General features: G+C 31.3%; 1 protein-coding gene across 1 annotated transcript; it reads right to left on the bottom strand.

Annotated features, from left to right (window-relative positions):
• Window positions 1-7632: 7632 nt before the first annotated feature.
• Window positions 7633-18646, bottom strand: LOC123218259 (probable LRR receptor-like serine/threonine-protein kinase At1g56140). The gene is made up of 24 exons (XM_044639566.1): window positions 18310-18646; window positions 16522-16702; window positions 15591-15662; window positions 15435-15506; window positions 15255-15326; window positions 14167-14238; window positions 13978-14049; window positions 13807-13878; window positions 13605-13676; window positions 13442-13513; window positions 13265-13336; window positions 12765-12836; window positions 12567-12632; window positions 11772-11837; window positions 11259-11303; window positions 11098-11159; window positions 10591-10970; window positions 10320-10515; window positions 10072-10218; window positions 9764-9882; window positions 9361-9571; window positions 9006-9237; window positions 8741-8891; window positions 7633-8632 (listed from the first exon to the last, which is right to left on the bottom strand). The coding sequence occupies exons 1-24, from the start codon at window positions 18440-18442 to the stop codon at window positions 8231-8233; spliced, it is 3111 nt and encodes a 1036-aa protein (XP_044495501.1). The 5' UTR covers window positions 18443-18646; the 3' UTR covers window positions 7633-8230.
• Window positions 18647-22737: the final 4091 nt, after the last annotated feature.

Genomic DNA, 22737 nt, shown 5'->3' with positions numbered 1-22737 from the left:
CAATATATAAAGGATTTAAATAACATGTTAAGAATAAATAGGTATATTTTGATACAAGACAACATACAAGGATGTTAAATAAAGTGTTAGATAATTATGAGGGGTCAATGAAATGTTATAAAAATATGAGGGGCATTTTGATATTAAACATTGTAAGAGCATTATAAATGAAATTTTAGGAATAGATGGATGTATTTTGATATGAGACAACATACAAGGGTGTAAATGCAATTTTAGGTAATTGTATGGGGTAAAAAAAATATTTAAAAATATAGGGGGTATTTTGAAATTTGAGATTGCAGCATACCTTGGGTGGGAAATAGTCCTTCGGCCTATATATAATCAATAAATTAAAACATATCTGAAATGCGAAAGGAAATCCATAGAAGTCGTATTTATGCATTTCAGACATCTGTCCAGAGCACACTCTGTCACTTACCTATGACATAGGCTCATACGTCATTTGCCACACGGCAATGCTCCAAGGGTAGGAATTAAACTCGTCTAGACAATCAACCAACTGTACGTATTCCGCAAATACCTTCTTTCGTCGATCATTCCCTAACAACACTATGTGAAGAATATACAGCAAGATCATCTTGACAACGTCAATATCGTCATCCCCCTATGGTCTGACCAAGAAAACACGTTTTATGTCATGATACTACACCTTCGGACAACCTCGAAAGTACGTATCTCTGATCCTATGTCCGGAGGAGCGAAGAATATATGAAGAAATAGCAATGCATCAGCTAAATGAAAGGTCCGTCATCAAAGCAAACTCAAACGGTCTAAATCTAACATCAACCCCGCTAACCCTAAACCATAACTCGTCTCTGACAGAGAGTCGATGTAGTTCTTGTAGTAGAAATGCATGAACCAATATCCCAGAGAATTTGGTTTCGGATAGACGAAGGAGATACGTGAAACATGTCCTCTCAAATAGTCGAAGCTGATCCGGGGTCAGTGTAAAGGTAATCCAGGATAATGCGGTGCATTGTACACGAGATATCACATCTGCCCGAAAGTGTCTGCACTCATCCGAAATTCGCAGCTCGCCTTCAATACGTTTTCTTTTGCGAGAAATATCTTACAAAAATTTTAAAAATTCGTAATACATTCATAAAAAACAAATATGTAAACAAATGTAGTAATGAAAAAAAACATACAAGGATGAAAAATAGAGAACAATCAAAAAAGAAATAACAAAATTTTAAAAAAAGATTTCACTATCTTAAAACGATGAAAATAAAAAAACAGAATTGAAATTCGAATTCTATACATTGAAATATCTTAGAATGTCAACATTCAAAAAATCGTTCAGAAATCTAAAAAAATACAAGTCAATATATTCTAAAACTATGAAAATAAAAAAAAATGAAATTGAAATTCGAATTATATATGTTTAAATTCTCTAGAATGTCAATAATCAAAAAATTGTTTCAAAACCTGAAAAATACGAGTCGATATATCCAGAAAGAGCGTAAATCAAAAAAACGAAATTAAAATTCGAATTTTAAAAGTTGAAATACTCTCAAATGTCAACAATCAAAAAATCGTTTAAAAATATGGAAAATACCAATTGATATATCCTAAAACGGTGAAATTTGAAAAACCAAAAATAAATTTGAATTTTATACGTTGAAATACCCTAAAATATTAACAATCGAAAATCAACCGAAAATCTGAAAATATAAATCAATATATCCTAAAACGACGAAAACAAAAAAAAGGGAACTGAAATTCGAATTTTATACTTTGAAATACCTTAAAATGTCAATAATCAAAAAATCGTTCGAAAATCTTCAAAATATAAATCGATATATCCTAAAATGGTGAAATTCAAAAAAACGAAACTAAAATTTGAACTCTAAACGTTGAAATACCCTAAAAGGTCAATAATCGAAAAAACGTTTGAAAATCTGAAAAATACAAGTCGATATATCCTGAAAGAGTGTAAATCAAAAAAATGAAACTGAAATTCGAATTCTAAACGTTGAAATACCCTAGAATATCAACAATCGAAAAATCGTTCGAAAATCTAAAAAATATGAGTCGATATATCCTAAAACAGGAAAATTCGAAAAAACGTAAATGAAATTCAAATTTTATACGTTGAAATACCCTAGAATGTTAACAATCAAAAAATCAGCCTAAAATCTGAAAATATGAATCGATATATCCTCAAAGGATGAAAATCGAAAAAACGAAACTGAAATTCGAATTCTATACTTTGAAATACCTTAAAATGTCAATAATCGAAAAATCATTTGGAAATCTTCAAAATACGAGTCGATATATCATAAAATAGTGAAATTCGAAAAAACATAACTGAAATTCGAATTTTATACTTTGAAATAACTTAAAATGTCAATAATCGAAAAATCGTTCAGAAATCGTTAATATATGAGTCAATATATCCTAAAATGGTAAAATAATGGAGCTAAAATTCAAATTCTAAACATTGAAATATCCTAGAATGTCAACAATTGAAAAATCATTTGAAAATCTAAAAAATACGAGTCTATATATCATAAAACGGCGAAATTTGAAAAAACAAAAATGAAATTCGAATTATATACATTGAAATGTCGTAGAATGTGAACAATCAAAAAATTGTTAAAAAATCTGAAAAAAAGACTCGATTTATCCTAAAACGATGAAAATCAAAAAAAACGGAATTAAAATTTGAACTTTATCAGTTGAAATATGTAAGAATGTCACTAATCGAAAAATCATACGAAAATCCGGAAAATACGAGTCAATATATCTTAAAATGGCAAAATTTGGAAAAATAAAACTGAAATTCAAAAATACGAATCGGTATATCCTATAAATAAAAAAACCGAAATATTGAGCTAAAATTACATTATTCATCGTAAAATATGTCCAAAAAGCACAAAAATCGAAAAACCAAATCTCAAATTCGAAAACTACATATTGAAAAACCCTAAACAAAAAAAACAGATATAAAATTCGAAAACTAAAATTCGAGAAACCCTAGATATGAAAATAATCAATTTACCCCCTGAGAAAATTTATATTTGTTACTCCCTCAGTAATTTTCTAATCTATTAGTGCCCTTGCAGTTTCAAAAAAGTAAATTTTCCCCCTAACCCACGATATTCACGGCATTAGCCCATTGTCACATGGCAAATTTCAGAAACACCCATCGTGGAATAACAGCTCCTAGCTAGCTCCCTAATATTTTGAAAACGCTACTTAGCCCCCTAACCTACGGTCAATCTCTCATGACCATGAGATACACTGTTCCCACGATCAGACTATCGATCACTTCGGACACATTTTTAATCCAAAAATTGGTCGTTTCGACCTCCAATTTCAACACAAATGAAATTTACATAGGGTATAACACAAAACTCTTCAACAAATTCAACGAAAACAATCAAGAATTAAAACATTTTAAATATTGTTCAAAATCGAAACTCTAAAATTTCAAACCGTAAAATCTCACTAAAATGTCAATAATATGAACAATAACTTGATTTAAACAAGATTAGGGAAGATATACTAACCTTCTTTGCCATTTTCGATCGTCGAAAAGTACGAAAATCGCTAGAAATCTTTTCAACCGTGGGATAACTGCGGTGAGTGATTTTTCTTTGAATTTACACAGTGGAATCGTGGAAGATTATCGTGGAAAATAATAAAATTTTCTTTGTTTATATATAGGGACAGTTTTGTTATTTCACAAAAATTAGGTTTTTTTGCTTTAACCTGATTGTTTTAGATAATTTCGCTTAGACCCTTTTAATTTTGACCATTTATTATAATTTTCCTTATATTTTTACGCCTCCCGAATGGGTTCTAACCGAATCATGACTCACCTCGCACCGAACCAAATTGATAAATGGCTTGCAAGTTATTTCAAATCAAATTTTACATAATTTGAATTGGATTCGTTTTTCAGTCTGAATCATTTATTATAACTTGGATTTGATATGAGAATAAACTTGAATTTAATTGATCCAAGTTAAGTCAGCTTCTGAAACCAGGCCGGCCCAACTTAGACCCAGGCCTAAATCTAACCATCAAAATGACTGAGAAGTGACAAGTAAGGCCTAAGGCAATTCCTAGCAGATTAATGGTGGAAGGTTAAAATGGAGATTTTATGTTTGAAGGGCTAAAAATGGAATTCGGTAATGTGTTAAGCGCAGCAATAATGAACGTGTTTGGGATAACAACAAGAAAGGAAGAAGACGACAAAAACAACAAAACGGTGAAAGATGGTACACAATGACGACAAAAGTAAAAGTATAAAAGGATTTTAAATTTTTTATTATAAATGCCTAAATGGAGAAATACAAGATGTTGACTCAATATGGACAAAGAAAGGAAAGGGATATTAATTAAAATAAGTATCAATTTTTTTGTCTAAATTTTTTTAGATAAATTTATAGTGATTTTATTTTATTTTCAATAATATTCTTATTGACTAATTACATCACCTTCTCGATTAATTACATTAAAATATTTTTTTTGATAACCTATGAATACTCTCTGTTTGTTAGGTTATAATTTAAAATTTCAAAAAATTATTCGAAATGATCAATTTTTGTTATAATATAGATTAAAACACAAAGATTAACATAAGTGCGAAGAAGAATGCGTGAGAGTGTGCACAGGTACATAGGGGTGCCTAAAAAATACTTAGGGTGTGTAAAGTGTATAAAGGGTGCATAGAGTACGTAAAAGATGCATATGGTGTATAAAGTGCGTAAATGGTGTAGGGTGCGTAAAACTTATTTTAAAATCTATATACACATATTGCGAAGAGGGTGCGCACCCTCTTCGCAACTCTGTTTTATATATATTTATGTATAATAATATAATATAATATTTAAAAAATATAATAAATATATATAACAATATAATATATATTTAAAATTATTATTATTATTTAGGTATATTATATTAAATATTATAATATTATATTATATTATATAACTCGCGTAACTTATGCACATTTAACTCATTTTACGCACCTTACGTACTTTTTACCCACTTTACACATCCTTTATGTACCCTATGCATCCTTTATGTACCCTACGCACCATTTACGCACCTTACACACCCTTTACGCACTTTACGTACCCTTTACGCACTTTACGTACCATCTGTTCGCACTCGTCATTTTCTTCACTTATGCTCATCTTTTCATTCCTATCTATATTTGAATAAAAATTTGTTAATTTTTAAATATGTTTTAAATCCTTGAAACATGATTTACTGAATCTTTAAATCAGAACTTATCAAATTTTTGAAAAAAAACTATATCAAATTCAATGTAATTAGCCAAAAGTAATGTAAATAGCCGAGAATAATGTAATTAGCCGAGAGGGTATTCTTGGAATTAAAATTAAATTTGCTTTTAAAAGTAAAACCATTATATGTTTGCCTAAAAACGTTTAGACAGAAAAATTATTGTTGATTTTAATTAATATTCCAAAAAGAAACCACTTTCAAATGGCATACCTTATTTATAAATAATAATTTTATCCCAAATTTAGAGCTTTTAGAAGAGAAAAAATGGGTCTATATAAATAAGAATAAAAATAAAAATATATCTTCATCATCATGAATAAAAATATATGTATTTTCTCTTCATCTCACCCTATCTTTAGCCTCACCCCTATCCTTGTGCTCATTATTTTATATTAATATCTTTAATTAAAATACTAATATAATTTTATATTTTTTATATTTTTTTAATTTATTTATATTTTTGTTGTATATATTAATTTATATTATTTGTGATATTTGAAATAATTGATTTGTTTTAATTTTAGTTAATTTTTTAAGTATATTTATGTTATATTTAAAAAGTATAAAGAGGAGATTTTTTTTTTCACAAATATGAAAACAGAGAGAAGATTTAATCTAATAAGTAAAGGATGGAAAGGGAAATTTTTTCCTCAAAAAAGGGGCGAGAAATCTTTATTATCCTCATAAAAGGGACGAGCTAAGAACGGAAATTGATATCTCTTACGGGAACGGGGATGTGGAATAGTATATTCAACCTCACCCCTCCTCGTTGTTATACCTAACCTTTCTCTCAATTCCAATTCCAATTATCGAGTAAGTTTTGATTCCTTAAAATGGTAAAACCAATATTCTACTCTCACAATGTCAATTCCTTAAATTTGGAAACAAGAACCTACCCTTGGAAAGTTGATTTTTATAAAATAACAATAAAATTATATGTACATATTTTTTTATATATACTTTTTATATATAATTTAAATATATAAATAATATATTATCAATGACTGGATGATTTTAAATTAAAAAATAACAATCAATCATAAGATGATACATCATTTATATATTAAATTATGTACTAAAAATATATACACATAATATTACTTAAAAAATAATGTAGATTTACATAAATGATATGAAAGGATAAATGGGTAGAACTCCCAGATTCAAGTGTCATTTGTGGAAAAGTATCTCACTAAACTCAAGCTTACCCTGGCTAATTCAAGTGTTGGGTGAAAATAGTAGGTTAGTAACGAAAGTTTTGCCCGGAGATGAAACCGCCAAAAAGAGACTGGATGAACCAAACTGGTGAGTCCTAGAGTCCTGGAAAGCAATAATTTACTGTTTTACCATTGGTGTTAATGGGTTCTGCTTTCGATTTAGTTTTTTAAGAAGAGGAATCATAACTAAACCGATTAATGCGGCTAAAATTGGAATTAGAACCTATCCGAGGTACAACAGTTCTTACCGAAACCAAAAATTGAGTACTCAGCAGTTTCAGTTTGGTTCTTTTTCTCACTCTAAAGAAATATGGTGAAATTCTATATTGTATACAATGGTTGCTTCCACTTTGAAAATGCTAACAACTTACAGTAGTTTGGCATGGATTATAGTTTGCAAGAGGAGTATTATTTGAGATATTATTTAAAATAGCCACTTGTTTTGTCTTTTATACATATACAATCACTTTTTTTTTCTATTATACAGATTTACCCACTTTTTAAGTTGACTTCACTTTTAAAAAAAGAAAATTATAAGATTTGAAGTTGACTGGATAGGTTCACTAGTCGGCCAACCAATTTTTAAAAATAAATTTGTTGGTTAGATGGTCAACCGACCATGTGACCAACCATCCGACTAACATTTCTTTCACATTTTTATTTTATCTCACCTTATATTTCAATTTTGGTGAGGTTAATTGTTAAGTTTTATGCATTGATTGAATGAATTTTGATTGGCTGAATATAAAACCTAAAGATATTTTACGTTTTAGACTATATATATATAATAGAAAAAAAAGTGACAATATACATATACCGGAGAAAAAAATAGACTATTTTAATTAATATCTCATATTATTCATTTAGTTTCAGTGAGTCAAGAAATTTCTTACCTTCCATCTGACTGGAATAGAGTCAAGCTTGTTCAAACTCAAAAACAAACTAGCTTGAATAAACTCAAATGAACTCGAACTCGAACTCGAGCTTAAGATTTTATTATTTTTGAACTCAAATTTAAAGGATATTTGACTCATTAAGCTCGCAAACCTAACAAATAATACGTAGAGAAAGGAAAATTGGCCATACACTAAATTATGAGAAATGAATTAAGGGGCAAAATGAAAGCAACTTATAGAACAGAGCATTTTTTATCACAGGGAAAGTTTGTCCAAAAACAATTCAATCCCAGCACATTTATAGACAATCATATACAAATTGTTCAGGATCTTCACCACCAACACCCAATAATCTACTGAAAGCACATTTATGGACAATAATAAACAAATTGTTCTGCATCTTAACCACCAACACCCTATAATCTAGTCAGTGGATTAAAATCCCATACACTAAAAACTAAAATAATGCTTTATGCACTAATAATGTATATAGACACCGGCATAAACGCTAACATATCATATTTGATTAGGTGAAATTGAATTAAAGATAAAATAATACCTAATCACATGATGACACATCAACGTTTATACTCATATTTGTATCGACAATTAGTGCATATAGTATTACTGTTTAAAATTGGGGTTGGATTTTCTGCTTCCACTTGACGATTCCCTTGCCCCAACTGATATATTAGAAACTTTTCTAACTTTACATCCAGTATGATGGCCATCAAATTCATCATACTACAGCTTCACAACACTACAAGTCCTACTATAGCTTGGAGGATATCAATCAAAAAGTTGACTAGTTTCAGGAAGCGTAGAAATTTCTCACCTCCCCTCTGTTATAATGTCACTGAACTGAGTGGGATCTTCTAGAGAGAGCAACGGATCAACTCCGGGGCTAAGATCAGTTGCACTGTCACATTGGCTCTTCTTTCTGCTGTAACTTCTTGTAGATGAAGATGTAGCACTATCTTTGCTCAAAAGACTGTTTGTTATGTCCTTATAATCCCAATCTGTCAAATAACTTGGCTTTGAAGTAACAGTTTCCACATCGACGTCCCCAGAAAGCATACTCACGACACGTGACATTGGTGGCCGCAATATTGGTGATGCTTGAGTGCACAAAAGTGCAACTCTGATTACTCGAAGAGCTTCGATTTCATTGAACTCTGTTAATCTGGGATCTATCAGTGCCAAACTTTGGTTACTTTCATGCAGACTCCAGGCCTACAAATGTCATAGAGACAGCTCATGAAGAATGAATAATTTTAACTAGGGTGCACAGAAGAAAGCAAACAAAAAAAAAAATTCAAAATTCAAGTTCATTTTGTTTACCCATTCAAGAAGATAAATCTGTTCCCTATCCAAGCTAGTATCAGAATTTGCTCTTCCACTGACAATCTCCAAAGCAACAACACCAAAACTGAATACATCAGCCTTTTCTGTCAGGTGTCCACGCATTGCATACTCCGGTGCCAGATAGCCACTGCAACAAAATGAAGGAAGAATGTACGTAAATACAAAGCAATTCTTTGCAGCACATTCTCTAAAAGGAGAATTAAGGAAGAATGATAGTCAAGGAATAATTGAAGGAACTTACATGGTGCCTGCAACTCTAGTGCTGATGTGAGTTTTTGTGTCATCATATAGCTTTGCCAATCCAAAATCTGATATCTTCGGGCAGAGTTCCGCATCAAGTAAAATATTACTTGCTTTGACGTCCCGATGCACAATTTTTGGCCTAGAATCCTCATGAAGATATGTTAGACCTCTTGCAGTTCCTAGGCATATATTGAACCGGGTAGGCCAATCTAGATGCATGTCCCTTCTTCCTGCATAAATGTGGCGGCAATCATTAAGATCTTCCAAGAATTATTAAAGTGGATAATTCAAGATGCATAGACAATTTATCTCCACAAACGAATTAGAGAGATCGATTATTAGCATTCCCATACCAAACAACACTTGATCAAGGCTTCTGTTTTCAAGATACTCATAAACAAGGAGGCACTTAGTTCCCTCGATGCAGCAGCCATATAATTTCACAAGATTGCGATGTTGCACTGCAGTTATGGTAGCAATCTCATTAACAAACTGATTCTTCCCTTGGTGGGATCCAAGCGAAAGTTGCTTCACAGCTATCACCCTTCTATCAGAAAGTGTACCCTGTAGCATCAGATTTATAGACATAAATCATTTCTGCTCCATCTCGGTGAGTATCCGAAAGCTAAAGCTCACCTAGTTTTCCTGTTATTAGTGTCAAACTATGATAATGCATTACAGATATAACATTGCAGCCTAAGTTTTCAGTGTACTATTTATTGTTTGTAACTTGCAAATGTAAGATATTAAAGTTACCTTGTACACAGGTCCAAATCCTCCCTCACCAAGCTTATTTGTAGGGTCAAAGTCTTTTGTTGCAGATCTCAACTCAGTGTAACTGAAAATTTTAGGTTTAGGTCCCATTCCAAGTAGCACTGCATATTGAAGCAAAGTAAAAGATTACGTAACAACATTAAGAGACAAATTACAGCAGCAGCTTTGCCAATTTCATGAACCAAATTATGTGCACTAGTGCAACATTTAAGCTTTTGTGACACCTATATTAAACTTGGTTTTTGAGACTTCAACCATTATTATTTTTAAAATCTTTTGGGCACGATTACCTTCCACATCGTCATTGTCTCTTTTTGTTCTCATGTAGAACGTTAAAAACATCAATATGAAGCCTAAAATTCCGAGAGCTACTACAATACCAACAATGAGCCCAGTCTGGTTCTTCTTATGTGCAATACCAACACTTGGTTTGAAATCTGAGAAGTAAAATTAAGTTAAACGTATACCACGAAGAAGCATATAAGCACATCTATTATAACTCATCTTAAATGAAGGTTCAAAAGAATCAAATAATAACCTGGAATGACACTAAGAGCTGAAATTAATGGCCCATAACTACCTCGATCAGGTATGCAACAAGTCCCTTTACCAGCCCAAAATAAGTGAATTTCAAGATAGTTCTCTGACACATTAGCATTAAAATTCTTTATAATTGCTTTCCTTTCCCCACCTGCTTCCTTTGATATGTCAAAATCTTCTAACTCACGAGTTCCCTACAAGATCAATAATGAAAGAAATTATAAATGCATAATAAGGGAATGAACCAAAATTTTCCAGTGAATGTTTACCTGAATATAGATATCAAAAACACGTCTTCCGAGACTTGTCCACTTGTGTGAGCCTTGATCACCAAAAACTGTCTCAGCAAAGGACAAGCTCACATTGTAAGGTCCATTCTCCAGACTAAGTCCATAGTATCTAAGTGATCCTGGGGATTGCCTTGAAGACTGATAAAGCTTCGGGGTTGCAGTGCCAGTCACTTGCGAGCCAGTATTTTGTACATGTGTGTTAAATTGTCCATCAGCATATAAACCCACATCACTAATTGCCCATTTTTCTGTACCAAGTACATTAAAAGAAGCCCCACCAGTATTATAGGTGTCAGCCTCATACACTATTTTATCAACTTTCATTTCTTCACCACCACACTTGATTGCAAAACTTGAATCTGCAATTGCAAATACTCAATATGATATCAATATGGTCCAGTTAACCCAATTGGGGCTGAATAAACAAACAATTAATAAAGCCACAGCAGCATCTATATATATTTAAGTATAAAGAAAAAAGCTTACATTGTGGACTATTCTTATTGCAGGGGAAGTTCCTCTGCAGACAGTTCAATCCAGGGATAATACTGGCAGGCACAGAGAACATTACCAGTTATCTTGCCAGTGCCTTTTTACAAAAACAAAATCTGACACCTTAGTTCATCAATGAAGGAACTATAACTAACCTGCTGTTTGAGTCATCAAATGCGAAATTGTTGGCCACTAAATTCCTGTTCAATTCCATAGTAAGATCAATTATCATTCAACGTTTGAAGTATACTTATCAGGGATGTATTATATTAAGTCATGACATGAGAAAAAACCAACCACATTACAAAAGCATTAGAGATGAGTTATGCCCCCGGTATTCAAATGGTTATTCCAAGTAACTTTTGTTCGGATGTTGAAAATTCAAGCACATCAAGGCAATTAGTTGGGTACTGTCAAGTATTTTAAGATAATTTACAGATAATAAGAGAGAACTGGGCCACTGAAATGATAAGTGTTGGCATGAAGATGAGTGCTCAAAAATTCTCATACAGTCATCTGAATTTCTCTTGAATTGGCAAGAATGTCATAAATTTTATTATTGATTTCTTCATACAATCATGCAATTTAAGGAAGCATAAACAAATAAAGAAAGAGGGTTCATGTGAACTCCACAATACAAAGAAATTATTATGGTTCAAGAGACCTACAGTTGTTGTGAACCTGCAGTTATCCATGAGGGAAAAGATCCTGATAGATAATTGTAAGATAAATCTCTGCAAGAAATATAATGTCAAGCACTATATGAGTAGGAAATAAATGCATATAAATCTAAAAGGGAACTTTATCAAAACTTTCAATTGTTTTAATCAATCATGTAACACCCTCTAAGCAAATCTCATATCAACAAAACGCAGAAGGGATGTTGGTCATATATGGACATCCCACATTGCTTGAAAATGATAACATTGCTTGAAAATGATAACTGAAAAATTGGTTAAATAGTACGTAACCTCCTAGACTATCATGACCAGTTTTGGGTTGCAAAACCCAAAAGGAAAACTGTAACAAAATTTATCCAAAATAGATAACATCTTGAAAGTAAATTGGAGTATTGAACAAGATTGTTATGGTATCAAAGCCAAGGAATATAACAAATTTAGACAATTTTTATATCAACAAAGTACAAGAGAGATATTAGATATGTATGAGCAAGGTTGCAAGCTAAAATGTAAAATTGTCAACAATATTTTAACAATGGGTCACACTATTAGACAAAAGATGTTACAAACTATTTGTCAAAATAAAGTGGTCTTTATATATCAAAAAAGAAAAAAAAATTATCTATTTTTATCTACTTAATCTATTCATAAGGTGTCTAGCCCTAGTACCTCTTTCGATTGGAGCCTCTAAAACCTTCAAGATACAACAAAAATGGACATATAATTTCCATCTAATTAAACATCATATAATAGGCATAGTTCCCAACTGAAATTAAGGCTTACATGTTTTGAAGATACACAGCTTTTTGCTGCGGAAGGGTTCCTGACAGACTATTATTTCCTAGAAACCTGGCCATTGAAACACGAGGGTAACTAATGTATGTTAAATGAAAGAACAAGGATGAACAAAATATAACATGAAAAAACTAAAATAAAGTAGTCAAATCTTGAATAGAGGGAGGGAAGCTTCAATAAATTTACAAGTGAGTAAGAGAATCAATACTGAACAAAGCACTTGGGATTTGACCGATTAAGTTGTTGAAACTCAAATCCCTGCAAAAAGAGAAAAATATTTATTTAAAGACACACAAATAAACAAGAGCAATACTAAGTGTATACACTTCTAGTACGCAATTTGAGTACATAGATAATATTTCATCATATAATTGAATGTTACTTTATCTTTAATTCAAAATCATTCAATCGCATGATGATATATTATCTATGTACTCAAATTGTATACACAAAGTGTATACGTATAGTCTTCTTGAATAAACAATAAGGAGCAATATTATATACACACAGTTTTGAGTACACAATTGCACACACAGGTGACGTGTCATCATATGATTGAATGTTACTTTATCTTTAATTCAAAATCACTCAATCACATAAAGACACATTAACTGTGTACTCAAGACTATCTGTATATAGTTTTATTGAACAAGTAAATAAACATAAGGTAATACAATACCACTTACAGAGTTTGTAATTTTTTATATTCTCCGATGTTAGCTGGAATGCTACCATTGATCAGAGCATTTCTTAAAGATCTAAGGCCAAAGAAAAAAGATTGACCAATGTCAAAATGAATCAGCTGAGAAGGAAAGTAGAAATCGAAAAATTAGATGTAACTGAATGGAGTATGCATAACTTACAAATCAGTTAAGTTCTTCATATTTTCAATGAAATCAAGCGATGAGCTCACATTATTTATATCTGTAATTTGTCTGCACAAATAATTCTAACATCACTAATATGATAGCTTGCCATGTTAATTTTTGTAGTTGGTATCTGTAGTATTATTAAAGCTATACTCACAAAGTGGCCAATGAGGTCAAGTCAGAAAAACTGGATGGTATAGGACCTTCAAAAGAGTTTCCTCCAAATCTCCTGCAGGAAAATTTGACAGACTATTTACATAATAATCAGAATGCTTAAATCTAGACAGAGTGTGAGAAAATTTCTGCTCCCATTCACTAAACACAATTTAAAAATATGAAAGAAGTTTTGAAAATATTACAGCGATGTAAGCTTGGTCCAGTTTCCAATGAAATCCGGTATTTTGCCTGTTAAAGAACAATCATATGCCCACCTGAAATTAAAAATTCACCAAGCCAAGTTCAGGCACAAGGTAATCTTCATGCATTGCAGAATCAGAAGGCCACAAACATGTAGATAGGGTCTTCCTTACAGAATTCGCATATTTTGGAGATTAGCAAGTGTTGAGGGAATCTCCCCAGTCACTCCAGAACTATCAATGTAACTGTGATTCACCAACAGAAAACTTCTTAATTTCAGAAGACCTGAAACTCTGGGGAGACAATAGTGATATACTAAAGAAAATATAATATGAAATATTAAACAAAAAAGTATGACTTACATTTCCTCTAGTTTGACCAAGTTACCCAGTTCAGCAGGAAGTGCTCCAGAGAAATTGTTGGAACCTATAGCCCTGCATGACATATATCAGAAGAATACAACACTTTAGTTGTCATTGTTTTATGTAAATTCATATATTGTGTTATATGAGTACTCATAATTTTTCTGTGACAAACACAACTTTTAAGCAGAATTTTTGGATGAATGGAATTACAATTATATATATGGACAAAGGCTTAATCATCACAGTGAGTTTTCCTAAGTAGCATGTGACACATAGAATCGTGACAGTTTCCTTTATCTTGGACAATGTTATGCAAGGTATGGATGGGGTTTGGATCCCACGTTAGAACGTAGGGGCTTCTGATGTGGGGTTTATATAGCTTTGAGTTCCTCAATTTTAACAGTTAACTTTTGAAATGTGGGGAGACGAACACTGTTCAAAATGCCAAATGATACGAACATTGAGAGAATCTAACTTTAGAGATTGCAGAGTCCAAAGCCATATAAACCCCAAACCAAAAGTTAATGTGGAATCCAAGTTCTAGTATCGTATCAGACATCCATTTTCTTTCTAGATTTAAGAGTATTAACAGTAATCAATTTCAGAATAAAAACAATAAAACTTCTACTGTTGATTCTGCAAAAGCCAACCACTCTGGACTAGGGCTGGACTTGAGCCGAGCCAGCTCGAGCTCGGCTCGGCTCGAGCCCGAAACGAGCCAGGCTCTGCTCGGCTCGATCGAGCTCGAGCCGAGCTCAAGCTGGCTCGGGTTGGCTCGGTAGTTTTTTTTTTTTTTTTTTATACAAAACGACGTCGTTTTGATCAATATATATTAAAAACGATGTCGTTTTGATAATGAAAAACGAGCTGAGCCGAACCGAACTCGAGCCGCCCATATGTGAACCGAGCCGAGCTCGGCTCGGCTCGAATCCAGCCCTACTCTGGACAATGGCACAGATGATAGCTTGTATGTCTATAGAATACTTATTATTGATGCTTTTGTTTAATAAGAATAATTGTAGAGACTTATCTAAATCTTGCTGTCATTTTACACGAGATAAAAGGAGAGAGTTTTCCAATCTTACAGAAAAGTTAAGTCCTTCAGGTTTCCAAGCTCCTTTGGGAGAGGCCCAGAAAGTGCATTGTGGCCAACCTCTCTAGACACATGAAACACAATTATAACAAAATCCAAACTCATTTACCAAAAATAATCAAATATAATCTAAAATATGTTTTCAATCATATGGGTACTTTTCAATACTTACAAAGACTTCAATTGAGATAGATTTCCAATAAATGCAGGCAAAGCACCAGTGAAGTAATTTCGATTAATTCTACTGCAGTGTTCAAACAGAAAATGATAAAGTTCAAAGTGGATTTATACAAATCAAATTCAGGGAAATGGAAGGGAAAATCCATACAAATTTGTCAGAAATTGCAAAGCCACCAGTTCTTCTGGAATTACTCCTGTTATGTCCAGTGCAAATACTCTCCTGGAAAAAAAATAAAGGCAACTTTCATTCATGCCTCCTCAAATTTGACCAGATTACAGTTGTACACTCTCTTGGCTTCAGAAAAATACACACTTCCTTATAGTCACATGCAACCTTAGGAAAGCTTTTGTTAGCTGCTAGTGGGTCCCTCACACTTTTAGCCTGTTTTCTAGCCGATGTGAGACAACCTAACAATCTCCCCCTCACACCATCAGCTCAACATTCTTCATAACCAGTCATCTGGATGAGCAATAGCATACTGGTTGGAACTTCATGTGAAGCAGTTAATCTTGTAGACTTTTGGGTGGAGTTGTTGCAATCAGGTTCTGATACCACTATTTGATGTTTTTGGGTCTCTCCCATCCCAAAAGCTAGCATATACTAACATCTAAGCTCCTTCCCAACCAATTTAGGATAACCCAACAGGTTTTACCACAACTTTTGGGAGAAAATTGGAACATATTATTTATTGGAAAAAAGAATTACAAAATAATGAGCACTCAGTCACAGAAGTTAAAATCTATCTAAAGCATCACAAAATGATTCATACAGTGTAGGTTGAACAGTCAATAACTCAAAATTTAATGCTAATGCCTAATAGCACTAAGTCAACCCAAAATCTCTTCATAATCTAAGTGAGAAAAGGGATTTTTTTTTTTTTTTAAAATTTAGAGACTGAAGCCTAAGAGAAGCAAGCAAACAAACAAACTTTGTTCTGCAGAAAAGGCAAGTTTAAAATAAATTTTACAATTCAAAAGAGGATTCTTTAGGAACCAGTATAATCTGTCTGTAACTGATTAACCTGAAACAAGTCAATATGAAAATTTCACTAAATCTGGTAGAGAGAAAGAGAGAGTACAGCTCAGTGATATGGCAGGTTGAACCATTATCATAAGAACAGTCACATTTGATAGCAGGATTATAGTCTTCCAAGTTTGTTGCATTGATGGCAGCTCCACTGCATGGCTCTCCACTTATGTTCCACACTCCTGATGCTGCCTCTGCATCCCATTGTTGAAATATTGAGTTCAATGCCCTCACTGCTCACAACATCAAACCAGTCAATCAAATTTTCATAACCAGCTTAGAGAATTGCATGCAAAGCTGCAAACTACTACACAAATTAGCATTCATTGTTAGTTCACATAGTTTTACCCTTGACTTTGGATAACCATGACGATTTTCCTTACTGTAATGTTCGTTTCAGAAATTTATTTCAAATGGGATGTCTGAAAAAGGAATTTTAGAAAAAAAAAAAAAAAGTCTTCAAATATTTGACAAATCCAATATGATGACCAAATCAATGGCTTAAAATTCAAACCGAATTAAGAATCCTACTACGTTTGTTTGTTTGGTGATAAATTTGATTGAAAACTACTTGTTTCTAACAACTAAGAAAATATTCTACCAACTGCTCCATTTACTCACTACAATTCATCTAAATTCCTACATCTTTATTTATCACTTCTGAATTCATAATTCTTGACTACTAGTGTTGTAAAAGATTTGCCACCCTCTTTTAAAACCTGGATCAAATTGCTTAGTCCAACCAATAATCAGTACCAAATATGGTCTGGATCATCATTAAAAACCGTTTCAGTCATTAGACCAAATTGACCCAGAATTAGATCAATTAATAGTATCAAACCATGAGTCAATTGTCAGGCCTAACAGTCATGTTGATATCATGCTGACATCGAGGCTAAAGACCATTTTAAATTTTGATTAGCTAATACTGATATCGTGAGTTTGACCAACTGATCCTTTCTTTGACCAGGTCAACACCTAGTATAAATAACATCACGTGTGATCAAAATTAGGTTTTTTCTTGTCACAGTAAATGTTTTTTATATTGAGCACGAATCCACATACAATACAAATAAGTGGACAATATTGAATTCACTGTAAAAAAATAACAATAATTTGCTTTCCTTTCTATGTAGAACAATGTTTATGTTAAAGTTTTTTCATTTGATTCACGTGTTTATTTTTTTCTATATTTTATATTGTTTTACTCTGAACAGTCTCCCTAAATTCAATTTCAGAGTCGTCTCTCTTGCATTTGAAATGATACACTAAAAAAATGTGAAAGATTCTTTCTCTTAAGAACCGTATATCAGATTACTTGCACTAAACTAAAAACTGTATTGGGTGGATTCAATCCGAGCTAAACCAAGTTTAAGGCCAATTCAACTTGAATCGAAGCCATAATGTTTAACTTGTGTTCAAACTAGTGCACATCAGAGGGCCATCGACAAAAGAAACAATATCATTGGAAGAGTGAATAGTATAGTGTGACCGAATAAGCAGTGTAATAGGATGAACAAATATTTTGATTTCGAGCAGAACTAAAGCTCCAGCTCAAAATCAATTTATTCAAATCGAGTAAGGGATTCAATATGAACCCACTCAGATTGGATCCACCCTTAATTATCACCATAAACAATAGGGTTAAATGCTGAATACATTCAATCACTATATGTTCAAAATATATTTCTTAACCTACCATGTAATTCATATGTAATCGATAAGCTCATTCCCAGGAATTAAAGAAAGTGGGCAAAACTATAGAAAATCAAGAACAAAAACAAGAGAATATATCACCAGAAACCCAGAAGAAGATCGAAGAGAGAGAGAGAGAGGGTACCTTCATTAGGGTCAGTGACAGCAGTTTGAGCAATAGAGCCGTGAAATTCTAATAAGAAGATAAAGATGAAGCAGAAGAAGAAGTGGGAAGTAAATCCTGAAGAAGAAGAAGAAGAAGAAATCTGCAACTTCATGTTTGTGTGTGCATTGAAATGATAAGAAAGAGAATGGTTTCAGGTTTTCAAGTTAAGATGGCAAAATATGTAGGGTTTGAATTGAGAAGTGCATACACGCAGGAATTTATTGACTTTGTTGTACAGCTGATGAGATCTTGTTCCTATTGTTCAAACAAGAAAAAGACTAAAATTTGTATTACGTCACATTTCTTCTGATAAGGAAGGAAAATTCTGCCATGCTCTATTTCAATTTCCAGATTTATTTATTCTGGCCTTTCACTGTCAGACAGTGTATATTGGTTTTCACTCAAGCCTATTTTCCACTTAACATTTCGCTCATTTTTCTAAATATATTTATAATAAATAAAAATTTTAAATATTAATCCTCATTTCTAAATTTTTATTAAAATTATTATTTAATAATAATATTAAAAAATATATAATTTTATCTCAATTTTCCCTTCAAATTTTAAAAATTAATATTTTACCCTTAACATTAGCTTTGAAAAATAATTTTTTCTCTCAAAATCTCTAATTTCCCCAACTTTACTGATGATAAGCATTGTTCAGATATGTAAATATTAGTCTTTGAGAAGGATTTTAAAATTAGATTAATGATCAAATTAATTATATCACTGATTTATGATTCAATCGATTTAATTGATTCAATTGATTGATTTAACTTATTCTTAAATTATTAGGAACTTTTTAAATAATATAAACTATTTAACATATTTTTCAAATATATATTATATAAAATTTATTAGAAATAACTTTTTATAATTACCAATGACAGGTGGTGATTTGAAATATAAATTTAATTTAATATAATTAAAAAACTTTAAAAAATATTTTTAAATATATTATTATATAAATAAATATTATTTTATATTTAATTTATAATAAAATATGATTTATATATATATATATATATATATATAAATTTATAAAGATTATTTAATATTTTATATAGTTGAAAAAGCTGAAGAAGTCGTTGAAGAGAGAGAGAGATGGCGGGCTGAAGGTAATTAATGCCTTTTGAAAATTGGAAACGCTGGTTTGGTCAACCCGGTTCAATCGGCTCACCAGGTTTGATTGTCATAAACCAGATTTTAGATTAACCCTTTTGTTCATGAAAATTGGATCGGACTGTAGGACAGTTTTTGGGTGAACCACCTGATCTGGTTTGGTTTTCAAAACACTGATATTTGGCACCTTGAGTTTGGGCTGCAGGCGGCATGAGAGTGTAAAATTTGAGCTCCTGGTGCCTACAAAATCAACGTATATTAAGATTAGATTCGAATTAAATTAAATCGAATCGAATTCAAATTTAATTCTGTTCATATATAGTTGAGCTCGAGTTCGAGTTTGAGTTCATTGAGCTTGTGAAACTCAAGCTCAAACTTGATTTTAATTTGATTTGACTTGTTTTTCATTATTAAAACGACATCATTTTAATATATATTGATCAAAACGATATCTTTTTGTATCAAAATTTTTAATTAAAAAAAACTCGATTAAGCTCGGCTAGGGCCAACTCATTTTGGGCTCATCCGAACCGAGCATGAGCTGGCTCGGTTCGAGTCCAGCCACATTCATGCATGAATCCCAAGTAAGCTCAATATTTCTAGTGGGTGTTTGGTGTTAAAGCATGATGCAAATTGCCACTAAAAGCGAAGATAGCATGGCCATGTCAAGTAAAGATGGCCAAAACTTCAGCAGATCAATGAGCAAACCGCCAAGGAAAATTAATTTCTTAATTGATTGTAGCCGCCAATATAAACTACAATTGGCCGAGCCTAATTTTCCTTTTTGTTCAAATTTAATTTAAATAAAAAATTATCTAGTTTGAATTAATTCAAATTTATTATGTCAAAATCAAGGTTGATTCAAGACCAATTTAAATAAAGAATGATTTAATTTAAGTTCAATTTGAATTCATAGTTCAATTGATAGTTTGAATTAATAGTTTAGTTCAACTCAAATTTATAATTTAAATTAATGGTTCAAATTTGTGATTTAGATCCGTAATTCAAATTTATGCATTATTGATAAAACGATATGGTTTTACCTAAATAGTAGAAAAAACCACTAATTTAAATCGAACTAAGTCATAAATTCAAACTGTCTATTTAAACTATGAATTCAAACTAATCGAACTATGAATTCAAACTAATCGAACTATGAATTTAAACTACTAATTTAAACTATAAATTTAAGTTAAACTCAAATCAAGTTGAGTTAAACATAACCTAACTTGAGTTCGGTTCCGTGTAAAAAACGAACAAAATCTTTTGGTTTAAATTTAACTGAAATTTGAATCAATAAATTTAAACCGAACTAAATCAAATTGAATCGACTTAGATCGCATTGAGCCATAGGTTTCATCATTTAGGAGATTATCCAAAATAAAAAATTCTATTGTAATTTGAGGAGTAATAATCTCCTGTTTTAATATAAATTCCTTCAAACGTTTGCAGATAAAAAAAAAAAAACATGTCTAATGTGTTTTATAAATTAATAAAACTACGTGCATAAATAATGTATATATTTATATATATAAATAATGATATATTATCATTTAATTAAATATTATTTTATCTATAATTTAAAATTATCTAATCACATGATAATGTCATTATTTATGCACAAAATTATGCAATTATATATGCACATAACACTGCTATTTATAAATAAAGAACACTCTCTTACTAGCACAGTAACATCACTTGAGTTGAGCCAAATCCAAACAGGGATGGATACGAATTGGTTCGAGTTTGAATATTTTCTTACTTGAGTTCAACTCAAATAGAAAATAATCTGACTCAAGTTTTTCGAGTCAAAATTAAGAGTGGCTCCTTTCATAGTTAGAAACGATGGTTAAAATTCGTAATTTAAATTCATGATTTATTGATAAAATAATATTATTTTATTCCAATAATAGACAAAACTATCGATTTGAGCAAAAAATTCAAGTCAAACTAACCTAGGAATTCAAACAATCAATTCAAGTGGGACTGAGTTACAAATTTAAACCAAACCGAACTGAACACCTCTTAACTTGAATTTGGTTCGATTTCGAAAACAAGCCAAACTTTCAATCGAATTCGAATTAAATGAATTCAAGCTAAGTTGACTTCTAAGTCCAAGCCGACTCAATTTTAATCTAACTTGAAACCTAAACAAGGGTTAGTTCAAGTTTGCTTTAAATCTAGAACAACTAATTCAAGCTCGACTCGTTCAAACTAGTGGACAATAACATTGGAGAAGGAAAAGAATCTCGAGAAAAAAATCGTAGAAGAAAATGAAAAGTTAGTGAGGAGAGCTTGATGAAAAAGAAAATGAATTAATTGTTTAAAAATAAATTAAACAATTAAATCATTTAATCACTTGATGATACATCAATCATTAATACTTATCAATTAATATATACAATATTACCCTTATTAGATAATCATATCCATCAATAAAATTATGTGCACTCGAGTTTAATTAGATAATATATCATAATATAAGTAGGAGATTTAAAAGTAAAAATAAAAGGCCAAAAGACTTATTCCCACCCAAGGTATAGTGAAATTTCAAACTTTCACCTTGTAATTTTCAAAAACTCAAATACCTCTCAATAAGTAAATTTCTATTAAAAATCTTAGTTAGGGTTAGAGGTAAAATCATCATTTACTGAAAAATTTTAAAAAATAAAGTTATATCACATTTTCCTCCCCAAGTTACAAATCTTACAATTTTCCTTCAATCTAAAGTTTGAAAACTGACAAATACCCTAAGGGGGCGTTTGGTTGGGAGATTTTAAGATTACCTTGATAATCTATCTTTTATTCTCTTGTTTGGTTTGTCAGTAATAAAAGATTACAGTAATCTTCTATTACCAATGCTGACGTGACAGGTAATATAGGTAGTAATCTGATTACCACATTTACCTTAAGTATTTAAAGATTACTGAGGTAATCTTGAGTTTATTATAATTATATTATTATTTATTAATTTTTTTAGATAAAAATAAATTTATTTTTAATTAATATGACAAATAATATAAAAATAATTATATTTAAAGGCATTTAAGTAAAATAATTTACTAGTAATCTTTTATTACTTTTAACCAAACACAATAATTATTTATACCTACCAAATTTTATTAAACATAGTAATCATTTATACCTAGTAATCTTTTAAGTAATCTATCTTCTAGGTAATCTTTCTATTTTAGTAATAAAACATTACCCAAACCAAACGCCCCCTAAGGGTTTGTTCCTCTTCTCTTCAGCACTGATTCGCCATCTTCGATTGTCAATCGT

Source organism: Mangifera indica, chromosome 6, assembly GCF_011075055.1.
Source record: "Mangifera indica cultivar Alphonso chromosome 6, CATAS_Mindica_2.1, whole genome shotgun sequence".
Lineage (NCBI taxonomy): Eukaryota > Viridiplantae > Streptophyta > Magnoliopsida > Sapindales > Anacardiaceae > Mangifera > Mangifera indica.
Note: the sequence above shows the minus strand (reverse complement) of the source record. Positions and strands in the feature narration are given on the sequence as shown.